Raw genomic sequence first — 12959 nt, 5'->3', positions numbered from 1 at the left:
GTGAGTAGGCAGTAATGTATATCAAAATTAGCCTGGAATTAAGGGAAGAGGTAGGTCAGGAGACAAATACTTGAGAGTCATAACTCTATAGACAATAAAGCCCTCAGACTGAAAGTTGACTATATATTTTATTATCCATACCAGCATACATTTTTCAAGTACATCAACATTTATTCATATCCTCATTTCTTAAATGTATATTTATGGACCATTCAAAGGCAATTATTTCAGTACTCTTCAGGCTCCTGGAAATTTTAAGTGATCCAGTCAACTGTCATCAAGATCAAATTTTCAAAATCCTCACCAAGGACTTCTTTAAGATGTTAGAACTGCTAAGTGATTCCATGTTATAAACAGCTGAGAGATGAGCAGGGGAGAAAGCATAAAATAGGCTGAATTTGAGACAGCTGGGAATTAAGACTGTGAGAAATAAATCAGGAACAGCTGCTATATTAAGTCACTTTTGTGACTTACCAGATGGTACTCAGCTGGCAACAGTCTATGCTTCAAGCATCCATCTTTCACCTGCAGAGTTGACGATACTCAATAGCCACAAAGCTTCACCTATAAATGGTTGAAATCATCTACATACTAAATGGCACTTTGCTTCTACACTAATTTACACCAAGATGGGAAAGGCATAAAAGCAGTTATACAGTGAAGATTTTCTACTCACAGGAAAAAAACAAACTGCTTATATTAAAAATTCAGGCTCGGCGCTCCTAGCACAGTGGTTATGACGCCAACCACATACACTGAGGGTGGCGGGTTCGAACCCAGCCCAGGCCAGCTAAACAACAATGACAACTGCAACAAAAAATAGCTGGGCATTGTTCCGGGTGTGGGCAGTCCCAGCTACTTGGGAGGCTGAGGCAAGAGAATCTCTTAAGCTCAAGAGTTTGAGGTTGCTGTGAGCTGTGACGGCATGGCAGTCTACCCAGGGCAACTCTGTCTCAAAAAAAAAAAAAGAAAAAATGCGGTGCCTGTGGCTCAGAGGAGTAGGGCGCTGGCCCCATATGCCGGAGATGGGGGTTCAAACCCAGCCCCGGTCAAAAACTGGAAAAAAAAAAATTTCCTGGCATACAGTCGATGATCACTGAACACAAATCCATTTAATGAATATCTCCACTTCCCAGCAAAGGAACACAGGCCAAAGGCTGCCTGTGGCTCTCTGGAGGTCCCTCAAATAAAGTGGCCTAGGCCAGGTTGCCACCATCTATGTGTTCACAGTCAGATACCCTTGAACCCCAACGTGGATGCTTCACCAGGCTCAGAGCAGCACGCTGCCCTGTCTGGCACCCCTTCACCCAGGCATCCCAGCATCCTAGCGTGGGAAGCCATCTGCCCATCTGAGCTAGCCACCATTCCAGAGGCATATTTTTTGCTTTAACCTTTTGACAATTTCAGACTTACAGAAAAGTGGCAAGAATAATACATAGAATTTGCATGTAACGTTCACTCAGATTTGCCAGATGTTAACATTTTGCTGTGATCGCTTTATCCTATTCTGTCATTCTACTATTCATCTACATGTGGACATTTTTTCCCTCTGAACTGTTTGAGAATGAGTTGCTAACATGAGAATGAGTGGCAAACATGATACTCTATATCCCTAAAAACTTCAGTGGGGTTTTTGTTTCCTTCTAACACATTACCTTACATCAGTGGTTCGCAAAGTATGGTTCCAGGGTCAGCAGAAACTGGATCACCTGAAAACGTGTTAGAAACTCAAACTATTGGGGTCCCTCCCAGACCAACTGATTTTGATAATTTTACTGTGGTTATAAAGGCAAATTAACATGATTTCAAAACTATAATATTGTCTAATTTGTAGACATTATTTTGATTTCACCAATTGTTCCAGTCTTTCATAGCAAAAGTACTGAATAGGACACTATTAATGGGAACCACCATTAATTTTGCCAAGATAAAGTGGTAAAGTGTAATCGTATAAGGCAGTGCAGGAGGTGTCATTTTTCTTAATAAGGACACTTGAGATTGCAGGCAGTCCCCAAGTTACAAATATCTGAATGATGTTCAACTCTCGCATACGAATGGAGGTTATCACAGGTAATAGATAAATGTACCTGTTTCTCAACTTACAAATTCAACTTAGGAACAAACGTACAAAACCTATCTAGTTGGTTTAACCCAGGGAATGTCTGTAATTGTTAGAGGACTAAGAAGGGAACCCATTGAGACGTCTGGAACTGAAGGCTTCTTGTGAAAGAGAAATAAGATCCAGGGAGGTAGGAGAGTGAAGACTATTGCTAAAAGGAGGTAGTGGTCAATTGTGGCAAATGATACCAAGAGGTCTAGTGTGATGGTAAATGAAATTGCCTGTAAGATTTTGTAAGTCGAGATCCTTAGTGACCTTGACAAGAGGGAAATGGGCTCATAATTGAAAGATGAGAAAGTGGACACAATATTTAGAAAACTTTTATAAAGGAGCAAAGATATGGAGAGGGATGGAGGATTAAGGAAGGCTTTACTCCTTTCAGGGGCATTTTACATTATGTTGATTACTGCTGAGAAGAATTCTTTGTACAACAGTCTAGGGAGGTTTACAGATTACTGATGCCTGGGTCTCATCTCCAGACCCTTTTATGTAATAGATTTGAGCGGGCACGTTCACGGGGATTTTGAAAAACTCCTCAAGTAATTTTAATGTGTAGTGGAGGATGAGAACCACAACTAAAACGAGAAAAAACCTGCCACAGGGAGGGATGTAGGGGTGAAGTGCTACGATGTCTCAGCCAGAACGTGGTCAGCACCATTTGAATTATCAAATCTTTTTAGTTACAACACGCAGTTCTTCCTACAAATGTCCATAAGCAAATGAAGGGCTTATGCCAGTAACTCAGGTCTCCAGGGAGACAAGGAAGAAACAAAAACGACTTCAATTCGCCTCCTAGGGGCTTCCGTTCGGTGCCCTTCGAGCTTCCTCGCGCCCGCCGCGCTCGCAGCCCGGCTCGCCAGTGCGCACGCGCAGGACCCGCTGGGGCGCGAGCAGCGGTCCCTGCGCAGGCTTGGCCGCGCGCTCCCGCTCTCTGCGCGCTCTCCTTGTCCCTCCCTACTCCGGAGCTTCTCCCCTGGCTGCCGCGCGGGAGGGGAGGCCGGGATGGCAGATGAGATCGCCAAGGCTCAGGTCGCTCGACCTGGAGGCGACACGATCTTCGGGAAGATCATCCGCAAGGAAATCCCAGCCAAAATCATTTTTGAGGATGACCGGGTAGGCACCCGCCGCCGCCTCGTGGGCTGAGTCGGGGGCAGCCGCACTGCGGACAGCGGGTTTCCAGCGGAGGGAAGGGACGGGTCGGGTCAGGGCTGCGGCAGGAAAGGGAGGGGACCCGGCCACCTGGCCGAACGGGCCCCCGGCCAGCGGGCAGAGCCGCGGGCGCTCCGAGGCGGCCTGCCGGCGCGTGCCAGCGCTCCGGTTACGCGTTATCAGTGCCGGGAGCGGGCCAGGCCGCCGGGCGCCCTCGGTGCCGCACCGCGGGGCCCGGGCGCGTGTTGGAGCGCGCCTGCTGCCGGCGTGGATGCCCGCAGACTCCCCGGCCGCCTCGGACTTTGTCGGTGTCAGGAATCTGGAAATCTCGCCAGCGCTCTGCCTACCAGGAAGAAACCCGATCGCGCCCCGACTGGGGCCCAATCTCCGCGATCTCCCGCGCACTGCTGGCCGGCCGGGCCCTGGAGTTCCTGGGCGCTGCGCTGAGCCGCCAGCAGCGAAGGTTTTGGTGGGGGCGTGCGGGCCGCCGGGGCCTACCCGCTTTCTCCCCTCACCCCACCTGCCAGCGCGGGCTGGAATATCTGAGATAAAATGTGGGCCGGCCTCGCGGATTTGCTTTCTCTTGACCTCTCCCTCTGAAGATTTTGCACTTACCAAATATTGAAATGATTTCTTTTATATTCAACAGGAAAGTACGCCGGAGTACTAAGAATGTAGTTTTTGTTGACCTCATTATAGGTGGTATACCAGTTGATGGGACATCTTGTGTAAATTATTTAGTGGACAGTTTTATTTTGGGTTTGGATCTCAGATGAAGCCGGGGCATGAGGGTGGCTGATTTAGGTAGAACGAGTTGTGTAAACATTTTGTTAAGTTAACTTTAAGAAACGGAAGAAGACCTTTTTGTGCTACTTAGATCAGAAAACATGACGGAAGACTTAATTAGGTACATTGAGGTGAATTTTAAATACCTTTGTCTTTAGGGGGAAGTTCTTTTGTTTTAGAAAAAGCATATTTCTTTTTAAAAGCTAGCAGTTGCTTTTTATAAATGATTATTGAAATACTTGAACCATGGTAAGTCCAACAGTAGAACAGCATGAAGCATTCTGAATGATACAGCATTTTGTAGAGAGTATCAAATAGAATTACTCGTGAGATAGCTAAGCATGATTCGGTTTTATGAAGCAGATCCCTCCAGTAGTGACCAAGAGACACAAAATTCATTCCTGCAGTATCTACAGACACTTCCAGTGTGGTAAATAATTTATCTAAATCCTATGTACACGGTTTAATTCTGCAGAAAAGAATAGGACTATTTATGAAACAGTTGAATAAAGTGGAAAGAATAGGTAATAATCAAATATTAGGCAAATATCACAAAACTGTTTACAACTCGAAAGGAACAAACCAGGAAATTGCACAACCAGTCTTCTGACCAGGGCATGTTGGAGGAGGGGAGAGGAATCAGGTTTCCATTAGAGATTATGGATGCTGGGAACAGAGGAATGAATGACAGTTTATGTTGGACAAATTTGAGGTTGTGGGGAGAGAGAACCATTGTAGTTCTGGGAACAGCCATTGAAAAAGCCCTGAAGGTGGATTTAAGACAGACAGTGTAACTTTATGGGGAAGAGTTACTTGAGATCAGACTGAGAGGTAGACAAACATTAGCATGGGTAATTGGGTAATTTCTGCTCATCCCTTGGATCTTATTTTAAATGTCATTGTCTCAGGGTGGTTGTCCCTACCACTCAGTCTAAGTCAGATTTTTCTGTAATAATCATCTCACTCATTACTTTTTCTGTGTAAGTAACATGTGTGACTTTTTGGATATTTCACTTTCATTGAGTTCATCTTCCCGTAAGATTCTTTAAGTTCTATGAAAAGGACCATGAGACCATGTGTATTGTATACAATTGTGTTTTCTTAGCATCTAGTACAGTGGCTCTTATGTAGTTAGTGATTAGTAAATACTTGAAAGTATAGCCAGGCTTAGTGGCTCACACTCATCCTCCTAGTTACTTGAGAGACTGAAGTGGGAGAATCCCTAGAGTGCAGGAGTTCCAGATGGCAGGGAGCTGTGATAGAGCAAGACCATGTCTCTTAAAAACAAAAAAAAAGTAAGTTTTTAGCCCACTGATATACTAAAACTGATTTTTTTCCCCCTAGTGTCTTGCTTTCCATGACATTTCCCCTCAAGCACCAACGCATTTTCTGGTGATACCCAAGAAACACATATCCCAGATTTCTGCTGCAGAAGACGATGATGAAAGTGTAAGTAAATTTCTCACAGTTTTTTAAATTTAGATTAAATTTTGTTCTTAAAACAGTACCATATTTTCATCTTCCTAAGGGCATTGCTAAGGAAAAACAGAAAAACCATTAGGACTTAATCCTAATTAAAAAAAAATAAGTAGTTTGATTTTTGATGAAACATATATTTAGAAATAAGAAACATTAAAAAAATTCTTTTTGGAATGCTTCATATGGAATTTATGGAATTTGCATGTCATCCTTTTGTAGGGGCTATGGTAATTTTCTATATTATTTCAGTAGAAAGGCAATACGTTTTATTGGCATGTTATAATTCCAGGAATTAATATGCTATGTGATGAGTCAGAAAAAAATATATACATAGAAAATACAGAAATTATGGCTGAAATTCTAGTAATGAAAGTCTTTTAAAGGATAAATTGTGCAGATACATTCTCTAGAGCAGGTGTTCTCAAACTTTTTAAACAGGGGGCCAATTCACTGTCCTTTAGCCGGACTATAGTTTAAAAAAAAAAAACTGAACAAATTCCTATGCACACTGCACATATCTTATTTTGAAATAAAAAACAAAACGGGAACAAATACAATTCACACCACTTCATGTGGCCCGCAGGTCGCAGTTTGAGGACGCCTGCTCTAGAGGCATGTAGTTAAAGTCACTAATATATAAAACTCCAATGAATTAAATCATGTACACCCAAAACAGATACAAAGTCTGTGTATAGTTTACAGTGAACCTCTCTAGCTCTCAATTACAAACACATATGCCTAGTATGGCTAAAAATTTGGTTACTAAATCCACAAATTAAAGCAGGCCCTGGTAACCTATGGCCTATGGGCCAAATCTGGCCTGCTGCCTGTTTTTGTAAATAATGTTTTATTGGATCACAACCATTCTCATTTGTTTAATTATTATCCATGGTTCCTTTTGCACTGCAAAGGCAGATTGAGTGGTTTTGATAGAGGCTGTGTTACCCACAAACCTACAATATTTACTTTGTGGCCCTTTGCTGAGAAAGCTTGCTGCTTGTTGGATTAGGGGCAACAGCCCCAGAACAGAAAGAGAGACTGCTGGGGTAGTCAGAATAGATTACTTAGCTCTGTAGCAGGAATTGGGACACTAGCAAAATAAAAATATAATTTGAAAAACACAACAGTTCTGGAACTGCTTTATACATGGCTAAGTAGACTTTAATATTTCTGATCCTATTGGAGAGGGGTGCATACTATACAATTATTTGTAGTTAAAGTTTTATAGTTATAACCATGAGTGGTCAAGAAAAGGTAAATTATTTGAGTAAAACCTTTTTTCTTTTTTTTGAGAAGGTCTTGCTGTTACCTGGGCTAGAGTTCAGTGGCTTAATTATAATTCACTGCAATCTCAAATTGCTGGGCTTAAGTGATCCTTCTGGCTCAGCCTCCCAAGTAACTAGAGCCACAGGCGCACACTACTACTGGCCAATTTTATTTATTTATTTTTTTGTAGCAATGGGGGGGTCTTGCTATTTTGCCTAGGTTGGTCTTGAACTTCTGACCTTAAGCGATCTTCCTGCCTCGGCTTCCAAAAGTGTAAGGATTATAGGCATGAGCCACTGCTCTTGGCCTGAGTAAATTTTTCAAGAAGACAGAATATATGAGGTCTGACAATTAAGTTCACAAACTCATCCTAGAAAAAGTGTGCTACTTACCTCAGTTGTGAATATCACTGTGGTCACCTTCAAAGTACTCCCCTTAGGAAGCTATGCACTGATGCCAGTGCCTAGTCCACCCTTGAGAGCAATTTTGGAACTCTTTCTGAAAAAGCCATCAGAGCTATTGTACAATATCTGACAAGTTTGCAAACTTATCCTCGAGAAAATACTATGTTATCTCATTGCTGAATATCACCGTGGTGACCAGATTGCCAAGGGAAATACTTAGAAGGTGACTTAGATAATATAGTTCTATTATGACATTGACTCTTAAGAAAGTTATGTGACCTGAAGTAGGAATAAAGACATCCTGTTAGTGAGGCTCCTGACGTGGGACTTAAGGAGCTCATTCCATTATAACTGGTACTTGGGGGGTTATCGGCAGAATGGAAAGTATTTTTATTTTATTTTAGTTTTTTGAGACAGAGTCTCACTCTGTTGCCCTGGGTAGAGTGCTGTGGCATCATAGCTCACAGCAACCTCAAACTCTAGGGCTTGAGCAGTTTTCTTGCCTTAGTCTCCCCAGCAATTGGGACTACTACAGGTATGTGCCACTATGACTGTCTAGTTTTCTATTTTTAGTAGAATGGGGTTTCATTCTTGCTCAGGTTGGTCTTTAACTCTGGAGCTCAAGCAGTCTACCCACTTTGGCCTCCCAGAATGCTAGGACTACAGGCATGTGGTACCACATCCAACCGGAAAGTATTTTTTTTGTTTGCTTGTTTTTGAAACAGTCTTACTATGTTGCCCTCGGTAGAGTGCTGTGGCGTTACAGCTCACAGCAACCTGAAATTCTTGGGTTTAAGCTGTTCTCTTGCCTCAGCCTCCTGAGTAGCTGGGACTACAAGCGCCCGCCACAGCGCCTGGCTTTTTTTTGGTTGCAATTGTCATTGTTTAGCAGGCCCGGGTTGGGCTTGAACCTGCCAGCTTCGGTGCATTTGGCCAGTGGTGCTCTACTCACTGAGCTGCGGCCACCAAGCCTGCAAAGTATTTTTTAAATCAAATCTCTGCTTACTGCCCATTTTTTATTAAAAGATTATTCACTAAGTAAATGGAGAGGTGCATTATGTTCATGAATTAGGAGACTTAATATAAAGATGTCATTTCCCTCAGTTTAAACTATAGATGCAGTTAAAATGAAAATTTTGGATTGTGACAAGCTGATTCCAGAAGAACCTCTATGGTTGACCACCTCCCTACATTGACTACTTCCTTAAGTTTACCTAATTTTTATAGACTGGACATGTATCACATGTATGTATTAGTACAGTACGCCTAGTTTCTTATGGTGACAACCTCTGTATGTTGACCAGTTTGTTACAGTCCTTTAGATGATCAACTTACAGAGATTGTACTGTATTTGTAGAAAGTGGAAAGGTTCAACAAAATCAAAAAAATTCTTGAAGAACCAGGTGGAGGCTTACCCTAGCAGTCTGATTTTATAGCTGTGTCAGTGGTATCAATCTAAGGATAATGGAACTTTAGAATATACTATTGATATGATAATCCTATTCCAGATCAGTGAGGAAAGGGTTTGGTTTTATTGGTTAAGTTTTTATATGGAAAATTTTAAGCATTCAGAAAAGAAGAGAGAGTAATGAATCCTTAGAAACCTATCATCCAGCTTCAAAGTTTATTTTTTTTTTTTTATTTATTTTTTTTTTGTAGAGACAGAGTCTCACTTTATGGCCCTCGGTAGAGTGCCGTGGCGTCACACAGCTCACAGCAACCTCCAACTCCTGGGCTTAAGCGATTCTCTTGCCTCAGCCTCCCGAGCAGCTGGGACTACAGGCGCCCGCCACAACGCCCGGCTATTTTTTGGTTGCAGTTCAGCCGGGGCCGGGTTTGAACCCGCCACCCTCAGTACATGGGGTTGGCACCTTACTGACTGAGCCACAGGCGCCGCCCAGCTTCAAAGTTTATTAATCTATACATCCTAATTAAGCTATGCTTAACCCATATTCCCCTTGCTCTTAGCCGGGGCTGGGTTTGAACCCATCACCTCTGGTATATGGGGCTGGCGCCCTACCCCTTGAGCCACAGGCGCCGCCCTCCTCTTAGTTTTTTTAAAGCAGTCATAGACATCATTTCAGGATGGACTAGTAATGATGCTTCCATGCTTATTATTCCTATCAAAAAATGAAATAGGATCACAACCTTGTACTTTGCATAAAAAAGCATTAAAGACCTTTTAGAAATGTTGATTTCTAAAAGCCAAAATTAGAGAATATTTTTATGACTCGGGGTTGGGAAGGATTCCTTTACACGAAACAAAAAGTATAATCCATAAAAGAATACATTAAAATTAAGAACTTGTATTCACCAAAAGATTCCTTAAAGAGTGAAAAGGCAAACCACAACCTGAGAAAAGATTTGTAACCTCTGAAGTAGGAGAGAAGGTAAAGAAAGTAACTAAAAGGGTTATTTGGAAACCGTTAGAGTATGGTGATGTGCTAGGATTACAGGCGTGAGCCACCACGCTTGGTAAGGGTACCTTTTTAAAGTGAGATACTATTTTTGAAACTTAGAAACTTGAGGGCATTCATATTTAATTAATTATGTTCTTATAAGTCATGATGTCCAAAGGTTAAAGTGAGTAGTGCTTAATGGTAAAAAACATCTTCAGTAACTGAAATATTAAGACCTCAGAGTACTAATTTTTCAGTATAATTGCACAGTCATGGCATTTTAAGGTCAGAGCTTTTTACTCAAATGCAGCTGTTGCCTGCAAGCATAGATAGAAGGTTAGTTTTTACTAGGTTAACTTTCTAAATTAGAGTTAGACATCGTTCTTTGACATGAAACCTTTAGTGAACCAGCTTTAACATCGTGCTAACCCCTACTTAAATTTTGACCACCATAGGAACATGCTAGATATAATTCAATGTGGATGCTCCTTGACTTACAGTAGGCTAGGTCCTGATAAACTCGTCATGAGTTCAAAACAATTGACGACAAATGTTGAAAACACATTTAATACACCTAACCTACCAAACATTATAGCTTAGCCTAGCCTACCTTAAATGTGCTCAGAACACTTAACATTAGCCTACGGTTGGGCAAAATCAGCTACACAGAACCTATTTTATAATAAAATGTTGAATGTAATTCATGTAAGAGTAATGCAATCATTAGTCTGGGAAAAGATCAAAATTAGAAGTATAGTTTCTGCTTGATGCCTGTGACTTTCACACTTTTTTTTTTTTTTCTGGCTAGCATTATTTGGTATAAAACTCTTACATGAAATATTTAGTCCTTTATTATAAAATAGGCTTTGTGTTAAGTGATTTCGTCCAACTGAGCACATTTAAGCTAAGGTAGCCCAAGTTGAAAAATAGTAAGTTGAACCATCATAAGTTGGGGACCATATGTACTTTAAAATTGGGAATTTTTCACCATTTCAAATCTTTAAGCCTATTTATTGAATGTGGGCTTTTAGTAGTCGTTCATTCTTGGGATCTGATTGGGGGTGATTTTGGTTGCTGAAATGTTTGATGATAAAACATTTTTCTTTCCCTTTATAACTTCCTTGCAATTATTATAGTTTTTCCTGAGGACACTGCCTTATCTGTTGTACTGTATTGTTTGGGAGCGTGTCATTCTAGTCAGTGCTCACCTCTGAGCCCATCACTGTGATAAATATTTACTTTCACTCTGGGTCATCCTGTGTGCTTTTTAAATTCAATCTATAGGCAGTTTGTCTCTTATTTGTACATGGAATCTACTTGTGTGTTGGCAGCTTTCTTCTTTAATAAAAGCTGAAGGACAGAGTTGGTCAGAGAAACAACCTTTAACTACCAGTTCACTGCTTATGATTTCCTATGGTAAGAGAACAAAGATAAGGGTTAACGTCATTCTAATAAGCTCTCAGGAAAGGGAACTCCTTTAATTCTAATGGCAAGAAAAGAGGGAAAGGAGAGAAAGTCTTGAAGTTTCTATTCCGGTTACCTTAGTAAGCCCCAGGATAGCAGAGGAATGCTCATGCAGTGGAGTCCATTGTACGGGCAGTCCCTGACTTATGATGGTCTGACTTAGAATTTTTCAATTTTATGATGGTACAAAAGAAATAGACATTCAGTAGAACTGTATTTTAAATTTTGGATTCTTTTTTTCTGGCTAGCATTATATGGTACAAAACTCTTACACGAGATACTCAACCCTTTATTATAATATATAAAATAGATAATTTTGTTCAATTGTATGCTAATAGAAGGATTTTGAGCACATTTAAGGTAAGCTAGGCCAAGCTATGATGTTCAGCAGGTTAGGTGCAGTAAATGCATTTTCAGCTTAAGATTTCAGCATACAACGCGTTGTTTGAGACATAATCCCATCATAAATTGAGAAGCATCTGTATTCTGAATCCTATGGATGCCTGCCCGTCAAAGCCATAATTTCTTTCTTATGATGTGAATGAGAAACTTAAAGTCACTAAAAAGGAAAATGTTTTAATACTTTTTGTTCACTAATAAGTAAATACAGTAGGGAAACAGTATTAGCACACTCTGTTCAGTCTTCTACCCCAGAAGGCCTTGATTTCCAGAGCAGGCTTTGCGTTCTTGGTGTTTAGTGGCAGCAAGAGGATTTCTATATCAAAATTCCTAAACAAAAAGTGTCCAAGTATGGGTTAGTTGGTTAGACCCATTTTTCTTTAACATAGAAACTTCTTACTGGTCTTTCATCTATTAATACAGTTGATTCCATAGGAAAGAAAAAATTGTTATTTGGTTTTGCCAGGAAATGTAGGCCTTAGTTAAAATTTTTCCTAATACTCTTTATGATAGATTGTGTAATAGTGCATAAATACACATGACTCTTTGGGGTGATTATACTTCCTGCCTCATGGATGCCTGGTTATGAGTTGATTTGGCCAGTGAATACAAGCCAACATGTTAGGCCTTTCAAGTAGAAACCTTGAGAGCTAGCCCCTACCTGTTTTTTCTCTACTATTCTGACTGCTCCAATCATCCTGGATCTCAAAATGAAAAAGATGTAGAATATAGAGCCTAGTCAACTTGTGATGAACATGTAGAGAGCACAAGAGATGGATCTTTGTTTTTAACCAGATTTTGTGGTGGTTTGTTACCACAGCATAACCAAACTTGTCCTGACTGATATATCCCCCTATAAGAAGAAAGCAAAATTGTCATGCTTTAGTAGGAAAACTTAAATACCTCTTGGGATATAATTTAAATTTTTTTTAATTGAGCAACATATTTTATGCTGAATTAGTTTGTTGAAATTTGTAATGAATAAATACCTAATCTTAATGATTTTTCAGTTGTAAATTATGCCATACTGGTTTTAAGAGTTTCCAAGTATTTGTCCAAAGGGGTATATTTTAACTTGGCAGTTTTTCTGTTTGATGTTTCTACTTAACTTTTGGTTATTTAATGGTAAGAAGTTGTAAATTGACAGTGCTTAACAGTTTTTTTTTCCCCCCCCAGCTTCTTGGACATTTAATGATTGTTGGCAAGAAATGTGCTGCTGATCTGGGTCTGAAGAAGGGCTATCGAATGGTGGTGAATGAAGGTTCAGATGGGGGACAGTCTGTCTACCATGTTCATCTGCACGTTCTTGGAGGTCGGCAGATGAATTGGCCTCCTGGTTAAGCATGTTTTGGGGATAATTTGCCCTTCTCTAGGCAGTGATCAAGTTCGCAAGTTCTTATATGTTAAAATAACACATTAATTTTTGTCTGTGTATGGAGAGATTGAGGAAATAATTATAAAAACCCATACATAATAAAAGACATTGTTGCATGG

The 12959-nt window shown here is 40.7% G+C and overlaps 1 protein-coding gene across 1 annotated transcript; it reads left to right on the top strand.

The window, feature by feature from the left end:
* The first annotated feature begins 3006 nt into the window (after positions 1-3006).
* Positions 3007-12959, top strand: HINT1 (histidine triad nucleotide binding protein 1). Its single transcript, XM_053566118.1, has 3 exons — positions 3007-3232; positions 5399-5503; positions 12642-12959. The coding sequence occupies exons 1-3, from the start codon at positions 3122-3124 to the stop codon at positions 12804-12806; spliced, it is 381 nt and encodes a 126-aa protein (XP_053422093.1). The 5' UTR covers positions 3007-3121; the 3' UTR covers positions 12807-12959.

This window comes from Nycticebus coucang, chromosome 17, assembly GCF_027406575.1.
Source record: "Nycticebus coucang isolate mNycCou1 chromosome 17, mNycCou1.pri, whole genome shotgun sequence".
NCBI lineage: Eukaryota > Metazoa > Chordata > Mammalia > Primates > Lorisidae > Nycticebus > Nycticebus coucang.
The sequence above is the reverse complement of the archived record's forward strand: the minus strand, read 5'-3'. Positions and strand labels throughout refer to the sequence as shown.

Excerpts from the sequence above, each read along its gene's own strand:
- HINT1 (XM_053566118.1), top strand. The coding sequence starts at position 3,122 with ATGGCAGATGAGATCGCCAAGGCTCAGGTCGCTCGACCTGGAGGCGAC. Across the intron at positions 3,233-5,398 it reads TCATTTTTGAGGATGACCGG|TGTCTTGCTTTCCATGACAT; the intron begins GTAGGCACCCGC and ends TTTTCCCCCTAG. Across the intron at positions 5,504-12,641 it reads CAGAAGACGATGATGAAAGT|CTTCTTGGACATTTAATGAT; the intron begins GTAAGTAAATTT and ends TTCCCCCCCCAG.